The 23,076-nt window shown below is 40.1% G+C and overlaps 1 protein-coding gene across 4 annotated transcripts in view; it reads left to right on the top strand.

Annotated features, from left to right (window-relative positions):
* The window catches only part of TFAP2D (transcription factor AP-2 delta), a 48,686-nt gene that overhangs the window by 15,890 nt on the left and 9,720 nt on the right, over window positions 1–23,076 (top strand). For all 4 annotated transcript variants that reach the window (XM_005507397.3, XM_021294409.2, XM_021294408.2 and 1 more), the window contains 4 exons: window positions 1,276–1,441; window positions 4,207–4,325; window positions 11,215–11,356; window positions 19,356–19,469. In XM_005507397.3, the coding sequence (XP_005507454.1) occupies window positions 1,276–1,441; window positions 4,207–4,325; window positions 11,215–11,356; window positions 19,356–19,469 (541 nt within the window). The remainder of the gene's footprint in view (window positions 1–1,275; window positions 1,442–4,206; window positions 4,326–11,214; window positions 11,357–19,355; window positions 19,470–23,076) is intronic.

Below are 23,076 nucleotides of genomic sequence, written 5' to 3'. Positions count from 1 at the left end.
ATTCTATTCTATTCACATTACAGAATTTAGATTACAAACTAAAATTTTTAAGCATGATAAAGTGAGTTCTTGCAGTACAAAAAGGTTTGGCTGTTCACAGGAAATAAAAAAATATTGTGGTATTTTAAAAAATACAGTATCTTTAGTTGAAACACTAATGATGAGCACAGATTCATTCTGCTGTAAGGCTTTTGTATCATTATCCTCACAGAAACCACCTGAACTCCTAGTAGCGCACAGTCACATGCAGCTCATTCTTTTTTCTCATCTTTCCTCCAGCGAAGAATTGTGCATGCAGTGGTAAGATTTATTTCTTCCACAGAATTTTCTCATTGTAGTTAGGTTGGAGAAGGCAGGTCAAAGAAAAGTGTTTTGCACTTGGTGATATAATATGTGTTACTTCTTAAGTTTTTTGTGTGTGTTGCTTTGTTTTGTTTTGTTTTTCCCTGGGATTTTGTGGTATCCTCTTGGACCAGATGCAGAGAAAGTTTGCTCTCTTTTTCTCTCACATATTAACTTTAAGTTAAAAGCTCAATTTTGCCTGAGGAGTTATTGATTACAGTCTCCATTGAAAGATTTGGTGATCATTCAGCAGTTTTAGACCCAGACTAAGTAATTGCCACTTTCAAGAAATAAACAATTCCAGAACTAACCTGACATAAACTGGTGTAGCTCAATAAAATTCAATCATTAACATCAGCTGAGGATTTGACCTGACTTTGGAAGGAGCATATGAGAGTTCAGAGGTGTGGAAAACCATTCTGGCTGCAAATCACTGCAACCTGTAGTGCTGTTGAGTCTTTGTTATCCTAAACACTGTTTTGTGAGTTAAAATGTACATTTCTCATCAGAAAAAATGTCCTGAATTTTTCACCAACTCCATGTTTTAAAATCCTGAGTGAAAGCTGAATCTGGTTTAGTCTTATGTTATTAATCATGCTAGATACAAGGGTGACAATAAATAATTTTTGATGACTTTGCAATCAAATGAGGTATCCATAATGATCTAATTTGACTGTAAAGTTTATCATATCTACTAGTTCACTTTTCCATTACTGAAATTTCAATCTGTTCATCTTTCTCAAAGCAACAATGTGATGCAATAATTGAAAACAAAACCAAAGCCAAAACCACCACCCCAAAATACTCCGAAAACCCAAACAAAACCAACAAAAACAACCACAAGTAAACAACAGAACTGTTCTTCATGACTGAATTTATCGAAACATGCAATATGAGGTTTTCCCTGCTCTAACATGTTTTTTTGGTTTGTAGGTGGCACCTGTGTTGTTAACCCCACCGACCTGTTCTGCTCTGTTCCCGGTCGCTTATCTCTACTCAGCTCCACTTCGAAGTACAAAGTGACCATTGCAGAGGTGAAGAGGCGCCTTTCACCACCAGAATGCCTCAATGCTTCCCTCTTAGGAGGTATTTTGAGAAGGTAAGTTGAAGGTGAGAATAACAAGTCCTAGACAGTGCTGTAATTTCTGTTTTGTTTTGTTTTTTCTGCAAAAAGATTTTGTTCTACTTCCTCACTTGGACAAGTGGTCACAATTTGGGAAAAAGGAGATGAATTGGGAGTGAACACTGTCTCTAGGGAAAATTTTGGTAAATGACAAAAATGAAGATTGTGGTGTTTACATTTTTCAGAGAAAGTTTACGTTTTTCAGTGAACTGATCGGGTGTTTTTTACCCCCCAGTTCAGTTACCCATCAGAGATAGATAGGTGTTGTTTTGCATTGTTTTGAAAACAAAACAAAACAAAACAAACAAAAAACCCAAAACAAAACAAAAAAAAACCCTGAAATGTGTCGAAAATTTCACCAGAGCTACAAATCTGACTTCTTGTTTAGAAACAACTTCAAGGTAAATTGTTTTAACAAGTGTAGTTACAGCCCTCACTCATCAAAAAGCTAAAACATGGAGATGTAGGGATGCCTTTTCCTCCTGTTCTCTCTTGCTTGCCTTTCAAGTACAGAAGAGATAGATAACATTGGTTTTATTTTTCTCATTGTGAGATACTGGAGTAAAAGCAAGTAATTAGGTACAATTTTGTCTCTGACCCTTCACTGACCAGTGTAGACACCTACAGGGAGCAGCAGCAGAGAGGAGGAATGAGGCAGACTGTGCCTCACATTGCAAGTGGAAAAGAAGGAGGCAACTGTAATTCAGCCAGGCATATGGAAGTCGCAATGTCCCTGAGGCATCAACTTAGATAACATAAGCTACTTGAATGCCCTTTGATCAAAACTAGCTGTAAAGTCATAGGGTATTTCACTGCTGTCACTGAAGGCCACACGGATACTCATACTTACACTGAAAGTCATTTTAACCAACCTGCGTTATTCTAAGATATGTAGTAGTTGAAGAGCTGTCTTGAACCATCTTCCAGAGTAAGAACTATAGATTGTAAAATTGTTTTGGGGATATAAGTCCTATTTCACTGCCTCTATAGGCACTGAAATCCTAAATCTACCTCCACAAAAATTGCCCTCTGTTATTGCTTCACCCTGGAGAGGCTTTCATCTAATAGTCACTGAAATATTCATTTAAAATACTCATACCACAGACTTCATCAACACCAGTGCAAGCCATGAAGAGTGCAATGGTATCAGCCTGAACATGCGGACTCATCTATATCTTCTGTTAAAATTCTGGAATGATCCCTAGAAGTATTTGACCCAGACCAAAAATCACTCTTCCAAATCAACCATGATCACAATTCAGGAGTTAGCAAAAGCCAGGGACTACTCCCAGGCAGCAGTTTGGATGCACTAATTCTGTTTTATGAGACAGAGAGTGTAAATGAATGGATTTGGACAGTCTACATCTATAGGTGTCACAACTAGAGAACACACTCAAATGCTCTGTAGACTACCAGCAGAGATGTATGTAGCAAAACCCAAAATCTTTCATGGTTTGCCTGAGACATGGCTGGGTTTGTTTTGCATCCTGTCAGCAGTCACTGCCTAGGTATTTTCCCAACTAGCTTTTCTTCACAATAAAGTGTTCTCAGAAGACATTTCCTGACACACAACCTGGTTGAAGTTGTGCTATCTCTTAGTGTATAAAAATGACTATCCAAATGGTGGTATTCCGAGTTTGGTTCCTTCCTCTGCCTAAAGGAACTTCAGCTTGCACCTCAAAACATCTAGTTAGGCATGCTTAACACTCAGTGATTGTTTATTCTAAGCTGATGGTTCCTTAATCTAATTTGGGGCTAATTCAATATTTGTTGGACAAAAACAAAAGTGTAACTGTAATGATGACTCTGTTATCTAATGACCAGGTCATTCATTTGGTATGCGAGAGATCTGGGTTCCAGTCACTGCTCTATTCATTGTTTAAGCATTTTAACATCAGTTATTCACTGTCAGCTGGCTGCTGCATTCATCCGAAAGACACAGGTTAAAATTCCCTCAGGCTGAGCAAGAAATTGAACCTACATCTGCTGCATAAGCAGATATGTTTCAAATATTTCAAACATTGAGGAAGTGCAGAAAAGCAGGTGTGGGGTCCACCAAGAACCATTTTGTGTGAACAAAGTGATGTAGGCATTTGGTATAGCGGCATAGATAACCAAGGATAGCTGGTATTTAAGTTCAACATTTTCTATTGCTGTGACCTTCTTACTTGTAAGTATTGGGCTTTACAGACTACATTTCTAAGTAGCCAGGTATCTACACAAATTTTAACTAGGGCTGGGTTCCACGTAGATGTCTCCATTTGAGTAGCCCTCTAGCTTTCTTTATAGTCAGATGAGAGAGACGGGTAAAGTCCTCTCATTCTAGACATCTGCTTAATATCGTTCTAGAAGTGTGTGTTTATATCAATTGTCTTCAAAGCCTGGGATTGTTAAATCAGATATAAGTACCTGCACTGTCAATGTTTACATTCAGTCATTGCAATCCAGGCTCAATGCCCAAATCAGGACCATGGGTTCCACTAGGTGGGAAGCTATGTGAAGATCCGATGGTCCTGTGACAGCCATTAAAATGTCTAAGTTTGTCAAAGGACCAACGTAAAAGACTCTCACAGTGCAATCAGGAAAGAATACACCTCTGAATGATTTTCCATTGATCCTATTAGAGTAGGTATTACTTCACACACCTGTCAATAAGGTGTGTACAGTTTCTAGAGTCAAGATGGGAAAAAGAAGTGCAGAATAAAGACAAGTTTCTCTCTCCTACTATTCTCTCATGATAGAGCAAAATCCAAGAATGGAGGACGCTGCTTGAGAGAAAAATTAGACAGACTGGGACTGAATTTGCCTGCAGGAAGAAGAAAAGCAGCAAATGTCACACTCTTGACTTCCTTGGTAGAAGGTAGGGTTTATAATATTGCAATATAACATAAACATAATTAAAATGTTTCCTTGTATACAACATGTTTCAGTCACAGTGTTAAATATCATAGTATGTATTTTGTACGAAGAGGAAAACCGACTTGCCTAAAGCCACAGAAAGAATGAGTGGCAAAATGGAAGTTCACTCAGAGATGTCTTGGCTCCCAGCAAGTGGTTTGGTCTTGCACTTTCCTCAGCATTGATCTGTGCTTTCTGTGCTGGGATCTGACTTACAAATCAATGATCCAAGTGTTCTTTTGAGAGAGATGAATGTCTTATACCAACTCTGTAAGTAGGTTTGTTTATATTTTATTTTTTTTAACTTGTGAATTTCCTGGAGCTGATCCAAAAATGTGATATTTTTTTTCCCCATAAGAAAGCATAATATTTAGACAAGACTTTCCCCCCACACATAAATGAGTGAAATCTGTTTTCAGACAAACTCTAGACAGGCCCAGGAGATACTTTCTTGGCCTTTATTTGTTGCTTAAATATCATTCGCCAAATACTGCTGGGCTCTTCAAACCTTCAGCTGGGAGATGCAGGTTCAAACCCCTCAGGCAAAGGGAAGAAACTCTACCTGAATCTCTTCTATTCTTGGTGAATCCACTAAGTACTCAGTTTGTTGTCTGGCTGTGAGTAACAGCTCTGGGAATTTCAGATCCCTCCTTCTTGATGCTGAGAGCACCCAGCTCATCTTAAAGGTCAACACCTTGTAGGATCGTAACCTGAAAGATCCATACAGATCCAGGCATTAGGCTGAGGTCTCAGCCCATATTATCACAGAATCACAGAATTTCAGAAAGGTTGAGACTAGAAGAGACATCTGGTGATTTTCTAGTCTAACCCTCCTGCTCAAAGCAGGGTCAATTAGAAAAAGTTGCTCGTGACCTTGTCTAGTGAGATTTTTAATATTCTGAAGGATGGAGAAATAGTGCTGAATTCACAACAATGGATGTTTTTCACCATCTACAAGGAGGGACTAAGGTCTTCAGGGGCTGCTGGGCACACAGAACTACAATGAAGCTGCTCTGAAATTCAGGTATGTTCATATCACACCTGCTTGTAATAAAAAGAAAGCCATAATGGATTTACAGGGAGTTTTCTCCTCCAGCTTAGAGGAGTAAAGGCTGTTCCTACCCTTGCAGTCCTTCATGCATCTTGAGTCTTCCAGGGAAGAATAAACAGAGCTATGTGGCTAGTTACTCACTCATTAGAAGAGATTGAGAGTGCTGACCTGGGATTGATGGCAAAATACCTTTACTGTAAGTCAGAATTAGATTATTTTTTTTTTTTTCCCAGGGATGGAGCTGTGCTTGCCTCAAAGCCAAAAGCAAACCTATTGCCAAGCCTATGGTGCTGCTTTTGTTCTTGGACTGCCTTAATGTGAGTCCTAAAGGTATACATCAAGGAGACTGAGCTCACTTTGTCAGAAACCTGTTTGCCTGGACATTCGAATAATGAACTTTGTCCACTGGAATTTCTGAGAAAGGAGCCGCCATGTCCATTAACATTCCAATGGAAAACAAAATAAAGTTCATTTTTTGTCCATGTAACCAACCTTTGGACAAACTTGGCAGTGCTTGTTGAATTCTTTGTGGTATAAGCTTTCCTCTCTTTATATGTGCAGATATTACTTCCAAGGGATACTAATTCGTAGCAGGGTTTCTGCAAGAAAACTCATCCCTTAATGGCTCCTGCTACTGAAAGAGGCAGAAATGGAAAGACACAGGGTTATTCCAGGTTTTAGAGGAGAAAACATGAAGAAAACAGCATTGTTTTTTTCTCTGTGATGTCAATACACAAATTAACATAATGATTTGTTAGTCTAATTAAAATCGTAAACATCAGGTGCACTGTGTGGACTTCTCATAAGGACCCCGGATTGTGTCATTCTTTATTACTTTAGATGGTTCTAACTTTATTATTACTAAAGACTTTATGAAAATTATTCCGTGGCCTCTTGTTTTCTGCAAACTTTCTTGTTTTGGGGTTCAACATGGCTGCTGAGTGTTCACTGTTTTTCTTGTTTTGGTTGAGATGCATCTTTAGTGTCTTTGGTAGGAACTTCTGGGCCCCAGAGTAGGAAGTGTCTGACAGATCGCTTCTGATCTTTACGTTGCCATCACATAAATCAGCCCAATGGGTGGAAAGACAGACTGGGAGAATGAACTAACATTGCAAGACTCTCCATAGCAGCATGGGACACAGCTTTGTGCAACCTGTAGGTGAGGGATGCCCTCTAGTGCCTAGTTTCGATTAAGGGAAAGGTCATTTTTCTTACCAGTTCTAAAAGGAAAATTCCTGTGTTCTAGCTAATACAATAAAAGCTCCTCCATTAGACACCAGCATTGCCAAGGCTAACCCTTACTGCTGGCTCAAAGGAATCAAAAGCCTCCCCAGTAGGAGCAAGAAAGGACATGAGGAGAGATAAAAAATCTATAATTTGTTTTCCTGCCAAACCTGACTAAGAAACTAAATTTACCAGATATAGAATCAACTTCATTTGTTGCTTAGGGACCAAAATAATTGAGAAAAATAGGTCAGTGCTTACTTTTTTCACCCTGCTATCAACTGTCACGCTTCTCCATCACCCGCCTTTGTTTAAATATCCTCCCACTTGTTCCTCCTCCCTTTCCACCCTACAAATAGAAAAAAAAAAAAAAAACCAAAATTTTCCTTCCACCTCCTGTCTGTCCCTCCTCCCCCTGTGTAGCACTTCGGCTGGGTAAAGCATCCGGAGGAGGTGAAGCCAAGGAGAGAGTGGGAGGTTCAGATGGCTGAGTGTCCCTCTCCTGGGACACAGCTTCTGCCTTCACTCCGCATAGGAGCATCTCTCACTCTTGCTAGACTCAGGAGACACCCACACTGCTCCTTGCACCTGCCCACAGAAGCCTGTCAAGGTAAAACGGGCTGGTCCCTCCACTGAGGATTTCCAGAGCTGTCTCTGCCAATTCAGCTTCAGCAACTGTCCTTTTCCATCATACAAAGCTCTATAGTCAATTGTAAATTATACAGGAAAGACAGAGCTGCCTATTGCTGTAACGTTATGTTCTGGATTGAAGAAGACAGTCAGTGATGCCCATTCTTTGTCTCTGCAGCAGGAAAATTTGATTTTAGATTGAAACAAGACCACTGGTTATAGAAGTCAGGGGTTTTAGGGTTTTTTATCTTTAGTATGACTCCTCCCTGTCATAAATGATAACTAGGCAGAAGAAAGAAAAGAGTAATTTCACTGACATTTCCAACACTTCCACATTATCTCCTGCAATAAATGTCCAAATTGTGACGTAAAAAACAAAGAACATATTAAAGACATTTTGTACAAACTACATTCCCCCACCACACAGACATATATCCTACTGTACAGTAATACAAGGGACCTCTACTCACTGAGGTTAACATAAAATAATATGTATAGAAGTATATCACAACTCACTTCTAAATACCACATCACGATTTGGTCCAGGTTCAAAACTATATCTTCGCTCAACAATGAGATATGAGAAATCATGCTCTGCAGTGTGTTTTTATGTCCAGATTTGTATTCTTATTTAGAATTTGATATAATTTAGAATGCCTGCTCCTTATATCATATGGAAGTGCATGTTTATATGAATAAATGTGTTGTTCTAATATGCATTCACAGTATACATAAGCTTTCCATTTCCAGAAAAAAGAAAAAATTAAAACATTTTTAATTAATTATACCACAACACACAATAGGTACATTTGTATCTACATTTTTACCTATCTATATGCACAAACAGATAAGTCATTTTGTATCCTTTTGCTTGTGATTTTATCTCTTCATATACCATCAGTATTCAATCACAATCCCAGCTCCAGGTAAAATGGACAAGTTTTATACTTATGTATAATTTTCTCGGATCATCAAAACAGCTTAGTATAATTTTCTCAGCTCTAGTAAACAATATACACCATCTTTGTAAAGATAAGTTTGAGTGACAATGCATATTTTCATTCCCCATTTGGTTTTTTTTTTGGACATTAAGTGAAAACATACAAAGTTCAATCTGTTGTTGACCATGCTAAATAAATGCCTACATTTCATCACATAAAGTTTTGCTGTCTTTAAGAAACCACGACTTTCCTAATGGCTAAATGCTTAAATTGTTTGCAGACTACATTACTTGTTTTGTTACTTGGGTCTGACTGGGACCAGGATGAAGCTGTCTGGAGAATGGTAACTCCACCTGATGTCAGCTTCAAAGGGTTTGACTTTTATCTTCTTTCCATGCTGGCATGAAAACAAACATATCAGATATTTTAATGGACTTTTGTTAAAAACAAAGCATGGTGGTCTTCTGCAATTGAGTTACCTGTTAAGTCTTTATTTAAGGAAGAATAAAAGTATAGCTGAAATAGAAATTTTGAAGCACCCCTACAGAAATTTAGAAGCTATGACATAAATTTGTACCCTTTCTCGTCCATGAAGAAGTCTGGGATAGATGCTCTTAATACAAAACTGGCAGTCAACTGTACGTCTGTTCATTCTGACCTACTGTCAACATAAAATTAAAATCCATTTTAATTTCTCTGAAAGTTATTTTACTTTACCAGAAGCTGCAAATTATGTGGAAGCCATTTCTCCTTTCAACTCAGAGATAATGATTACTTGTTAATTTCTTATTCTTTTTAGGCATACTCGAAATCATGTTTAAAAAATCCAAATAATACAGAGGATTTTTAGTATAATCTTCATTTTTTTGCATATAAAATCGGTTACAACTGTGAAGGTTGTTGTTGACTGGTGCCAGCAAACTAATTCCCTGGGAGTAGTGCATGTATTTTACTAGTACCTGAATCTAATTGGGTCAGATAAACACAAAACAAAGTATTTGCTTGTGGAAACAACAGGTATTTTTCCGGTTAAAACACTAATGATAGAATGGGAGACAGTGCATAAAATAGAGATCAGTGCACATGGGTCCTTCTGCCACAGGACCACTGAAACCCATCCTTGTGGGTTTGGCCAGGCCTGTGCAGAGCAGACTCAGTCTTGCTGGGGATGGGGTTCATCTCATCATCTCTGTTGTAGTTTTATCTGTCCTCTCATGTCTCATTGTAGTCAGTAGTCATTTCTGGGTGATTAACAATTAAATTAAATTAAATTAAGAGTTGAGCATTCGATTAGGTTGCTCATAGAAGTTGTAGAATCTCCGTAGCTGGAAATGTTCAAAACTAGGCTTGAGAAGTCCATTAATAACCTACTCTAAGGCCATGCTTTCAACGACATGTGATGTCCTGAGTTCCCTTCTAATCTTGACTTTTCTATAATTTCTCTGATCCACTTTTGCCTTCTGCTTTAGCATGGCACGATACATGCTCCAAATTCTAGCTTTTTTCCACTGACTTGAAAGTATTAGGTCAGATGTCAATACTAACATTTAATCAGAGGAATTCCTTTGCACATGTTCTCAAAGGGAAGCAGTACAGGTCCTGTATCCCTCCTGTTCACCTGGAGCATCATTCTACTCTCCAAAGACCCAGGGCCCAATGCCACCTCTCATGATGGCAAGCAAATACACAACTCTGAAAAAAAGAAAGAAAAAGGAAAAGGAAAAGGAAAAGGAAAAGGAAAAGGAAAAGGAAAAGAAAAAGAAAAAGAAAAAGAAAAAGAAAAAGAAAAAGAAAAAGAAAAAGAAAAAGAAAAAGAAAAAGAAAAAGAAAAAGAAAAAGAAAAAGAAAAAGAAAAAGAAAAAGAAAAAGAAAAAGAAAAAAGAAAAAGAAAAAAGAAAAAGAACACCTTAACCCAAAACTATTCTGGAGCACATCTCTTACTCATGCAGATGTGCTTCAGCATACACTTTTGGTAACTGACCTATTTCTACCTTCTATGATGAGATGAAAGTAAGTGTCATCTGGAAGGACCTATTTCCCACCAGGGAAAAACTAACTTAGGCACAGATGTTCACATTCCAGGCAGCTGTGTCTGATCAGAGAAATCACACATCAAGGTTGTCAGAGTCACAGTACACAGGCCAGAATGTTCAATAAACCTTAAAATAAATTCCTGGGTTCTCTAAACTAGCAGAGAGAGACAGGTTCTTCCAGAGTATTTGGCACCCATCATGGAATCGAGTTATGGTGTCCAGTCTCCGTAGTAAGGTAGAGAGTTGCTCAGTGCTTGCCTCTGTCATAGACTCCTCATAAAGCCTAGTCAAGCCATGTACTCCCTTTGCCTTGATTTCCCCACTTATAAAACAGCACCTGCGATCTTCTTTGTCATCCCTTTTCATTTTGTCTGGTCAATTTTGATTGAAGTCTTCTTGGAAACAGGATAGTTTCTTGTACTCTACTTTGGGGTCTGCTCATCTTTAGTGTGGGACACTTGTATTGTGCCTATTGGCTTAACCCCTAAGCAAATATACTGAAGTGTATGTTATCACCACGACTCTCTCCTGGGGTAGAAGGATATTTCTCTTTTAGAGACAGAGAAATAAAGCACCGAAGGCTGGATCTCAGATCTTCAGAGTGATATATTCTCATCTTTCTTTCATTTCCATGCCTTAAATATCAATGATGGACTGGGCTTACAAAACCTGAGCAGCTGCCCAGTACTCACTGGTGGGTACTGGAGGGAGCTAAACACAAGTGTCTTGACTAATATTTTGTAATGAGAGGAGTAACCTCCTTGTCTTCCGGCTGGCACCATGTGATGGCTAAGCATGATCAGGCTAAATGGGCTGAAATCCATAACTGAGATTGGGAATGAGTGTCTACAAAAGTGATTTGTTATTGTATTATTATTTTTTTAAGAGTGGAAGAAATTCTGTAAGCATAATCATAACAGTAGTAGTAATAATGACCCTAAAAACTAACTGACCCATTTTGTTTGCCCACAGGGGAAGCATTACATTTGGCCAGAGATTTTGGCTACACCTGTGAAACAGAGTTCCCTGCCAAGGCAGTAGGAGAGCATATCGCCAGACAGCACATGGAACAGAAAGAGCAGACAGCGAGGAAAAAGATGATCCTAGCGACAAAGTAAGAAGGGAGGGGAAATGGAGAAAGAAATCTGTCTGCCACTTCTCCATTTTGGATCTGGGGAATGGAGGAGGGAGGAGTGGGAGTACGGAGCTGGGATTGCCGTAACTGCTATCACAACAGTGCTCGCTGACAGCAAGCAAGAGCAATCCTCTTTAAAGATGCTGTAAAAGGAACTCTGTTTACTGCAGTGAGCTTTCAGTGGCTATGGTGTCATTGCTTGCAATTTAGGAGGCACATACATCATCTCAGACGGTTTGGATGAGAGGAAGTGACATTGGTAAGATCTACAGGACAGAAACTTGCTTTGTCTCCTGCTTGTGTGTGAGCAGGAAATTTAAACTTATATTAAAGTACTAGTTACCGTGAGATACCTATCGTTAGTCTGCTGACAGAGAGCTGGCTTGCAAAAGGACAGATGCTCTCTGGATACAAATTGTAGGAGTTCCCCTGATGTCAAAGACACTGGAGCATTGTACAGGGGAACTTTGCTAAAGCCCTTAATGACACACAGAAACATCTGACTTTGCTCTAAACAAGCCACTCACCTCCCTGGAGCAGTAACATCATGTTAGGATAATGTTTCATCTAGGTTAATTAGCCTTAATGAGGGAGGAATTTGCCTTCATGAGCCATGGGAAACAGGAAAAAAAATCATCTCTGTGGAGCAAAATAGACCTACACTAGGTGTGTGGTATGCCTGCATGGAGCAACCTTGAACATATTCATACTCTCCCTGTACTTACTGCAGTGTTACACAGGGAGACTTCAGCAGAGATGAGGCCGAAAACCTAAGCTCTCAAATCAACATCCCAGTGCAGGAAATGTTTAGAAATCCTCCAGGCCAGGTTATAACAAACAGAGAGGAATCACCCTGCAATAGGGGAAAAGGCTGATCAGGAACAGGATTGTCCTTTGTATCCCAGTGTCCTCCTGCTTTGTCTATTTTTGGGGAAGAGGATTCCTGGTCTTAGTGTCCCTCTTGTATTCAGAGCTCTTCCACCTTCCTGAAGATGATCCAGATGACAACATGCATTGAAACATCTCAGGCTTGTGATTCCCATGAATCTAGCCTGTGATCCTTCCCTGGGGTGATAAGCAAAGCACTTGTGGCTCAGGGGACATTTGCTGGTTGTGAAGGTGATGAGAGACCTCATGCATCATTGTCCTAAGTCTCTTGTAGATTAAAAGGAATAATATAAGTGGGATATGATCTTACCTACATCCACATTGTTTTAAGGGCCCAAGGGATTTCAGCAACATGAGAATAAACCCACTGGCCAGAAGCAGCTCCTCTCTGCAAGTCGTATCTCCCCATGGTTGTATAGACCACTAATAATCTACCCCTCTAACTAAGTATGAGCTGAATGTACTGCTGGGCAAGAAGTAAGATTCTAATTTGCCCCAGCTGGAGGATTTGCCCCATTTCTAAAACATTACTTAACCTTTTTTTCCTGGCTCTAAGGAGAGATCACCATGGGTTGTATATCACGTCCTGCCCTCAGGTATGAATAGGGGGGAGAAATGACTCAGGTTCATGGGTCCCCTTAGACTGGAAAACAGTACACACAGTACTTAAGGTCTGCAAACAAAAGGCTTTTATTTGGCAGCTTGGCCCAAATGGTATATTATTCGGTGGCAGAAGGATTTACATTATTGTAGATTTGATTGGTAAACATTAAAAGTTTGCAGCATATACGGGGCTGTAAATCTTAGGTTACTATGTTACATACAAGAAGGAAAGCAAAAGGGTAGAAGTATGGGGAAGAATATAGGGAGAAAGATTTCACTATCCTTATGGCTCTGCTTTATGTGTGACAGAGTTAGCAGTCTCGGGTCCAGCGATGTGTGGCGTCGTCTGGTGTCTTGTTCAGTTCACATGGTGAGACTGGTGGGCAGAGTGGCCCTCGGGATGGTGTGTGGGCACTGCCAGTGCTTGTACAAGGTGGGCCTTTATAGCCCTCTGGGTTGCCTGCTTGCATAACTTCTGGTCTTTTGTGGAGGTGTTATTGTGAAGGAGAGGAAAGTCTGGGGGGAAGGGGTGATTGCAGAAGATCGACAAGTCTTGACAAGTCTCGGGCCGTGTTGAAGGGTCTCAGCTTTTCCCCTTTGTGCCATGCTGGGTGCATCAGAAGGTGGAGCTATGTGCCCTCTGGCATGTCCCCCACCTCCTGTATCAGCCAGCCGGCCTGGTCTGTGGTTCGTTAGCTTGTAGTTGATATGTAAATCACAGTTCACCCTATACTGAATGTATCATCTCCTGTGTCTGGATGAACTGGTTTTGCCACAGCCATTATCCTTATCAGTACATGCCAACAATCAGTGGGTAACTGTGAAGTCCAAAGGCTGTCCAACTGAGTCACACCTAAAGGTCTCAGTAATCTTCTTCACCATTTCATGCCTACTTTCTCATCCTCCCTTACTACCGAAGTGGAGAGTTGTGAGCATGCATTACTCCTAGCCCACATGAACTTTGGGCTTGTAGGCTGTTATCGTGCACTTGTAAGGAACAAAATCACTTTTTCCCCTCTTCCATTACTAAAAAGCAGCAGTAAATTGATCAGAGCTGTCTGTCGATAATAACAGGGATAGGCCATATCCTCTTGCAGTCAGGATGCTTGTAGCAGGGACAGACGGGTCAATGTGTGTGCTATTACTGCCCTCTCCTGCCTGGAAGGAGAACGGTGAGTCACAAACCAGTCCTGTCCAGATACTACAGGACACACTCGTCCATGACATCCTAATATTTGCATGGTATTTCCCAGCCATGCTTCCATGTATCTGATAATAGGTACTTTAGTCGTTTGTCAAGAGTTTCAGTTATTCAGTAGGCATACATAAGCTCTAGCTTTGTTATTTCAGTAATTTCACAACTGTCTGGCCTCATGCACTTGTGAGTTCAGACACAAGAAAAAGAGGTGGAATGTTATGCTGTCACCAAAAGTGACACTGAAATTCCAGAGTGATAAAATCACTCATTGCAAGCTTTGCTTATGGAAAGAAATGGAGCGCCACTGTCTGTGCATGTTTGTCACTGTCCACCCTGGGACACAGTCAGAAGCCCACAGGGGTGTGCTTTTGGTAGAACTGGTGAGATCTTCCATATATGGACTCTCGAGGAAAAATAAAGGGAAAGAACAAAATTAACAGTTCCACAATTCCTAGTATATAGATGCAGCTCCATTCTGTATTCAGACATCCAGCTTCAGTGGCTTGATTCAGTTGCTCAAACATAGGCATCTACTGACATTTGAGATGAACTTGGTTATCCAGCTTAGTTACCAGCTGCTGCTCCAGAAGCAAACAGGTCTCTTTTTTTCACTGGGTTGTATCTGACAGTTACTATGGATGTCTTGGGTACCACATATCTACGTGCGGGTAACTAAACAGAAACCTTAATGTCTACAGTTCAGAAGTGTTTGGTGTCCAGTAGAAGCTTACAGTGTTATTAGGGGCATCTATACCTTACAATCAAGTAATCCAGCCACCCTGAGTGGAAGCAATTCAGCTGCCATGCACAGAACTGTGGTACATGGGCTAGTGAAGGCTATTTTAGATGCCAATAGCCTTCTTTAACACATGGAGGTCACTAAGCTTGAGGTAACACTCTCTTCATTGTCCTGCTCAGCCCTAACTGGTCTGAGGCTATGTTGAAAGTAATACAGTGATTGAAATCAGGACGATTTTCTATCAAGGAACAGAACATACTGTGTTAAACTACCTGATCTTCCAAAACTGTCTCTTGGAAATGTTCTCTCACATTTGCTAACTCAGGACCTGCCTAGGACAGTATTAGTTGATGCAACAAGATGGTGTCATGGTTTATTCTAACAATTTGATGGTCTAGACTAGGGGTGTCAAACTCATTTTCACCTATTACTTCTACAATTATACAGTCCTAAAACTACATTTGGTCCTTTGAAGGCAACCGTGAGGCTGATGTGGCCCCCAGTGAATATGAGTTTGACACTCCTGGTCTAGACAATGGAGAATCAGAATCTTGCCTGACGATTATCATGGACGAAGAGATGATTGATCTGTGTAGCCTATATGTAGCACTGAACAAAAGTGGCAGCAAGGGCAGGATGGAAGTGAAACAAGCTTTGGTTAAGAGTTGAAAGGATAAGAAAGTAGCAAACAGTAGGAAAAGCCAGTCTTCTCTGATTATTTTTCCCTGCACTTGCCTCCTTTGACAGAGTAGATGGTTGCCTGGATGCTCCAGAGCAAGATGCTTCCAAAAAAAAGACTTAATTGTCATAATTCTGGCCAAAGGGTGCTGATGCAGTTAATGCTAGACTGTTTAGGAAGGATTCAGGACATGACTATGCAATGCACACACAAATAAAAAATAAACTTAAAAAAAAATAATAATAAAAGGAAAAAAGAGCTGGAACCTGGTTTTTGATGGTCTTTAAGCATGGCTAGTTCACCTTGCAGAGGTGTGGGAGACCCTGTTTTACACCAGGTTGCACATGCAGACATGCTGAAGGCTACGTCAACAATTTCACCTGAAAGAGAGGTACACTTTCCTACAGGAATCACCACAGAGTATTGCAGCACAAGGACTTCCACATGAGGCAGAGGGACAGATACACACACATTTACACAGAAGAAAACAGTATAGTGTGAATATCAATTTTATTGTGGGGTTGCTTGCAGCCAGTGCAGAGTAATCAACACCTGGCTAATTACACTGTGTGCTCAATTTACTAGTTTTCTGAAAAGTAGCTCTGAGATTGGATGCACAGTACCTGCTGAACACCTCCCTAATATCTGTTCTTCGGGTGCCTGGCAACTCTGCCACATTTGGAATAGATCAGACTCATGGGCACATATTTGTCTCACTCTCGTGCTCACCACAGGGCATTTGCTTTGGCCACTGCTAGCAATAGGATCATAGACTAGAAGGACTCTTGTTCTGATCCAGTACAGATTTTTTTATCTTTGCCTGGTCATCTGCTGGAACATCTGACCATCTATCCCAAATCATCAGGTACCTCCCTTGCAAGTGGGTAGGACTTCTTTTCTTTTTTTATGAATCTGTGGTCCCTAAGATAACATAACCACCTTTCTTTCCTTTTTCAAAGTCACAGTCCGAGTCAGCAAACATCTGTCAGCCCCTCTCCCTGTCACTACCCCAGGTGAGGTTTCGTTGGTAGTAGAGGCTCTGAGACACCAGTTTGCCTAGAAATCCCCTTGGAAAAAGTAGGTTACTGCCTTTTACAGGTTTTCATGTATAATAAAAAAGTTTTTTTCCTTTCTTTCAATCTGCCAACACTCAGTAAAGACTTCTGACATGTGAAGATAGAAGGAAACTTAATTGCACACTTGGTTCTGACAGTTTTCTTTGTCAAAATGTAAGAACTTCTAAGATGAACTTTTTCAACAGGTAGAAAGTAAAGGTTGGAGGAAGGAGAAAAGAGCAGTGCTGACAGGGCCAACTGGGGATAGCAGATTGTTTAGAAGCCAAAATGACTGACTGTGTTCAGTTGTTGAAAGGAACTGTTTTTCCTCTAAGGACCTGATTCATTAAAACTGTATGCTGCATTTACATACATTTTTGCTGAATACTTCTCTTTGCCTGAAAGGCTAAGATGATGCTGTCTTCTGAAGCAATTGGTGTCTGGGTCCATACAGATGATTAGCATTTACAGAAATCAGGCCTGGATGAAGTCCAGCAGCACAGCAGGAGATCTGCATCTCCTCTCCTGTTAGTCATGAGGGAGCTGCAGTATCCAAAGTTTATGTCCAAAACTTGCAGAACAGTGATATGATGAAGGGTAAAAACAGGTTAGTGTAGTTTTTTTTGCACGTAGCTAGGCAATGGAGGACCTTCTAAAGACCGAGATGATGAGTTTAGCCACTTATTTTTCATTATGCCCCTGTCCAAAAGGACAGCAGTTACAAGGTGATAATGAAGAACTCAAACTTTATCTGGGACCAGAAGTGCAAAGAGTCTTCTAACAGAAATCATGGACCACAGAGATGTTCTTTAGTGTTAGAAAGTGGGCCCAGGCACAGTGATTCTATCTATGCTAACCAATTAAACCATGCACACATCGAGTAATCAGATTGCGATTGCCAATATTATTAAAGTGTTAGAATGGCTCATTGAACTCTCCCAAATGTCTTCTGAGGATCTTCTGGGAAACAGGCCACACCAGGGTCCATTCTCAGGAAGCCACCATGTTTAGAAGGCTAGAAGAACATGACTACACAGATCTTATCAGATGGTGACAATTTACATGGAGATATGAAAACGTGGCCCCCGGTGAATATGAGTTTGACACCCTGGTCTATAAAATGAAGAATCAGAGCCTTACCTGACAATTATCATGGAAGAAGAGATGATTGATCTGTGTAGCCCGTATGTAGCACTGAACACAAGTGGCAGCAAGGGCAGGATGGGAGTGAAGCAAGCTTTGGTTAAGAGTTGAAAGGATAAGAAAGCAGTAAACAATAGGAAAAGTCAGTCTCCTCTGATTATCTTTCTCTGCACTCACCTCCTTTGACAGAGTAGGTGGTTGCCTGGGCACTCCAGAGCAAGATGCTTCAAAATAAGAAGACTTAATTGTCATAATTCTGGCCAAAGTCAATGGAGAATGGTATGCTCATTTGGAGAAGTCCTGAGAGTATGATCCAGACCTCTCTCCTTTTTTTAATTAACTGTAATTAACTGTATCATAAAGCAGTTGAAAATAAGTTATATCTTTATCCATCTATGGTTCAGATAGTACCCTTCTGAGGCCATGCCCTAAATGGAGCTGCTTTTGTTAATTTTTTAAAAAGTACATTCTTAGAATATTCCTAGACTAATTGCAAAATGGCCCAATGCAACAACATCACAACAATGAAAAGGCCTTATTTTCAGGTGTCTCCTAGTCCTACGTCCTGTACAGAGGTATCCCAGGGGATATTTTTAACCCCCAGCTGCTGAGGCATCCTGAGAAGCAGAGGGAGAGGGAAGACAGCAAGTTCATCTATCCTTTCTAAAAACATTGGGCTACTATGCTGGTGGGAGACCAGGAAAAACAGAAACAGACCCTGAGTTCCCATTCCAAAGTGCTGAACTCAGGTCCCAGGTTCTACCTACTGAAACTGTGTGTTGCCCAGGAAACCATCCTTGAGAAAAAGTGGAGGTAATGGATTTTGCCTCACTTGCCTGTCTGTTGTGTAGACCCTGACAGCTGAGTAAGCCAATGAGCTCCTCCTACAGTCATTGGAGAGAAAGAAGAACTGCTAGGATACATGTCATCTGGACTGCTATAGACATCTACTTTAGGCTGCCTGATGCATGGTAGAACTGTAAAACAATGTGATGAATGTTTCAATCAGAAATTTAAATTGCTGCTGCTGGACTGGATTCTCACTCTGGGCAGACTTGTGGGAGCAGTCTCAGTTGAAGATTTGTCAATTGTTCCACTGCAGAGTCTACAAGGAAGCAGAGTATGGACAAAAATGGAAACTAGGAGAGTAGAGGCAGCATATTCCTTCACAACTCCTGGTGCTCCATTTGTCTAAGGAGTTGGCAGTCAAGCAGGCAAGGCCAGAATGGCCAGGACTTCTACATGCAGATAAACCAAGGGACACAAGCAAATATACAAGTAGTGGTGTATTTACACAGTCTTCAGACATGTTTAATGCTATTTCATCATTTTCTTTAACCACAAACTTTCCTTCTAATGTAGGTGAGCTAAGACAGACTTAACACTGACAAACTGGGTACAATTCAGGAGAAAAATTGCATTTTAATATGTGAGTGCTAAAATGGTTTCAGAGGGGAACTAATCTTCAAAAGATTCTGTATGTTGCTGGCTCCAAGAATTTGGGGTAGGGAGGCAAGAGGAGGACTAGTTTGCCTTTAATTTCTTTAACAATGCCTCTGCCAAACACTTCTGTTATGAATGAGATGACTCAGAATAAGGTGACAGTGTTAGGACAATCACCTTATGGAAAGAATTACAGCTGTCTTATTTAAGGATTTCCACTTTCCTTTTAGACAAATATGTAAAGAATTCCAAGACCTTCTAAGTCAAGACAGATCACCCCTTGGATCTTCCAGACCGACTCCAATATTAGACCTCGACATCCAGAGACATTTAACACATTTCAGGTATGATTCTGAAAGAGGAATGGTTAACTAAAATCCATTATTTTTATAAAGACTGCTTATGATTTTATAACGGTGTTTGTTCCCTTACCTAGAAGACTATAATGTCCATAACCTTTCTGTTACCTATGCCTATTGAAAACATGTTTGTCCAGCAATGTAGTTTAGGCTAGTTGCATTCACCCTGTTTCTGGGACCACAGTCTGCTTTTGAACAAGTAGTTTTCTACATCTGCTGGTCAGATCTCCCCATCTGGCCGCACAGTTGCCTTGCACTAGATGTGAGCCAAATTACAATCCAACCAACAGACAAAGTGAATGGTCCAGAAATATACAACCTTAAGTTTGAAGCCAAAGTAACAATATAGACAAATCAAAGTAGCAATAAAAGAAGGAACAGTTAGGCTGCATCCTTACCAATTAACTAAATAGTTCCAGAGCCTCCTCTATGCTACTGAGACCATTTGACATCATCTTACCATGACCCTATTAATTCTTTGGCCTCCAAAGTAGACTTGTCTCAAAGCAGACTGCCTACTGCAACAGTCTCATTGGAGTCATTCGTGAACAACACCCTGGAAAGGCCTGGGAAAATGCAAGCTGGCTCAGACCAAAGAGCCGGAGATTGCTAATACATTTAGACTCAGTTTCTGGACCCATGCCATAACAATATTTAATTTATTGGTGTAAGGCAAAGAAACCACAACATGAAGTATTGGTATTGTATTCATATATGTATATGCCTATGCCATATGATGTCAGAAAGTCTAAGGGATTTTTTTTTTTTTTATGACCAGAAAAATTCAGAGAAATCACACAAATCTCTATTATAAGAATAAATTCTAAGATAGTGTAAGACTTTTAGAAGAGCTACAATGTTTGATACCTATAGTGGAATCTGTCCTCCACTACCTTGGTGTAAAAGGGAGTTTTCTTTAGGAATAAATTACTCTACAGCTAGTAAGTGTAGGGTTATGTGCTTCACTTGCTCACATTGTTACCTACTCAATGTTAATAATTAAGACCAGGGTTCATAGACTGGCACAGGTCAAATTGAAGCAGCATTTCCCATTTCCTCTGTTTTAAATCTTCAATATCACACTTCTCTCTGAAGTTTTTCCACTGAGTGCCAATTCATCAAGATCTGTAAACATGTGTCCAACCTGAAGTACAGGATAGTCCCCACGAAGGGATCAGAACTGCTGGGTTTGCTCAAACTCTAAACTCAAAGTTTATACAAAGCATAAACCAGGAAATCTTCAAAGGAGCTGCAGTGAGACTGAAAACTGCTGAGTTTTGCACAACTTCTCCAGATACGCAAAAACCAGAGGCTCTTCTACACCCCTGATAAAATTGTGTTTGTGCAGCTTCTCTCTGAGATGTCCATCTGACCTGAATACAGAAAACTCAATGTTGCATGAAGAATGATTTCCCAATATTGTTTGACTATGAACAGACAATTCTATAGACCTTTACATTCATTGCAGCAACACTTGTGCATTACGTGAGCCAGGGTAGGATTACGTATGCTTTATTCAGGTTTTCTCCTTTTTCAATACATTTTGGACTATCTTTTTGTAGAGAAGTTATATTGATATTAGTGAATACAAGTCATGCCAGGGCACAGGTGTGTATTGGCTGCCTGTGCTGTTTTCTTGTAGAATTCCTGGGGTTTTGTTGTCTGTTCAAACTAGCACTGTCTCAGACTTTTCCTAGGCACAGTGGCACATATACATACATATATATATATATATATATAACTAATATATATGTAGCTTGAGAATTCAGGGAAGCACCAGCCCTTATTGCAGACCTGTTAGGTGCCTTACCTGTACTATAAATAATGTAGTAAGATTTAGAGAAATCCAACCTTGTTAGGGCTGGATCATAAGCCACTGACCTCATGGGCTAAGTTTTGGGGCAGCTCAGAGTTCTAAGCATATATGTAAGTGTGAGATCAAGAAGAGGTGATATGTTGTAGGGCTACCCCAGCTGTCTTTGTCTCCTTCATGATAAATGCAGAGGAGTAAGTGGAATAATCCTGTCCTGTGGGTACCATCTGGCCTGAAAGCCACTAGCTTAACTACCCTGTCCCCAGTTTCTGAAGACAGAATCATCATTAAGCCACAGGGCAAACAAGAAAACACTGGAAAAATCCATTTCCATTTCTGTGTGCTGAGACTTTTTTTGTCCAGATACATGAGTGTCTCTTTGTTGTCCTCTAAAGGTTGATCTGTATAAATGCATTTATGAGTCTACGACCGTAGAGAGCAAAGTCAGTACTAGGAAAGAACTCAAATGTCCCAATAGCTTTAATGAGAGGAACCTATTTCTCTCAACCTTTGCTTTCAAAATGCAGTGAGTATCTGGAAAGGAAGAGCAAGAGAGCAAGAAAGAAGGGAGAAAAAAAGAAAATAGGAAAGAAGGAGAAAGAAAATGTTCAGATAAAGTTTAGTTTATTTTAAAATGCCTTCAACTACCTGTAACTCAGATATTCTTCTTCCCAAAATCCCACAGAAATATGGAAGACTTTTGTGTACATGAGCATATGTCTCTGTATGCAGGAAGGAAAAGCTGAGATTTTAATTTCTCTTGAAACATAAAGCATTTTCAAATCCCCTGATATCAGTAAAGCTGAGAATTCCTCTTTCTTTATATTTTCAGGACAGAAAGGTTACACAAAACTTTCTTTAGCATTGTAAGTTGGTTGATTTGCGATTCAGAACAGGTAAAGAGCTTAGTTTCATACCCAGTGAAACTGAGAGACAGCTCTTAATTATCAAGGTGATGGGAAGAAAAAAGGAGGTTGGAAAAGCTAGAGAAAGTAAAAAAAATTAGGTAAACAAAACAAATATATAAGGCTTTGCGAATAATTAACTTCAGGAAAGTCTGAAAATGGTGAACCAGGGCAATCCTGACCTTCAGCAGATGAAGACAAGCCTGCTTGTAGAGACAAGAGCACCTGGGAGCTTAGATATGGCCACTGCTTTGCAGGTTAAAACACTTTGACAACGGAGATGAGGCCAGGCTGTGCTACATCATTGTAAAGGCATCTCCTACCAGCCTTATAGATACTCTAAGTGTCCCATGGCATCTCTGGTGCCATGGATGAACCCGTGTGTTTACTTTCCATCCCTCCTCTTGAAGCTGTTCTTTTTTGTAGAGGAAAATTTAAGGGCAAACTGAGAGTGAAAACCAATGAGTGTTGTTATCTAATGTAGTGGCTTCTGCATTAAACCAAGGCTAGAGTTCTGGATGTAGAATTCTGCTTTATTCAATCCACACTTAAGTCTGTTGATAACGTATCAAACTGGCCTTCAGAATTTAGGACATTGCTCCAGATGGATCAGACATCCAAAACACTAAATTAATATTTTTCTTGATTTTAGATCCTACCTTTCTTTTGAATAGGGAGAGCATGTATCTACTCTCTTCCATTCCACTGTTATATCTGAGCTTCCCACAGATTTAGTTGGGAACCTGAAAGTCACACTGATACATGTCTTCTTGTCTTTACCTTCATAACCTGCCCTTGCATCAAAACAGATTTTTTTTTTTTTTTTTTTAAACTTTTAGCAGAAGTGTTTTTAACTAGAGTGACCACAAAACCT

Source organism: Columba livia, chromosome 3, assembly GCF_036013475.1.
Source record: "Columba livia isolate bColLiv1 breed racing homer chromosome 3, bColLiv1.pat.W.v2, whole genome shotgun sequence".
NCBI classification, from domain to species: Eukaryota; Metazoa; Chordata; class Aves; order Columbiformes; family Columbidae; genus Columba; species Columba livia.
Note: the sequence above shows the minus strand (reverse complement) of the source record. Positions and strands in the feature narration are given on the sequence as shown.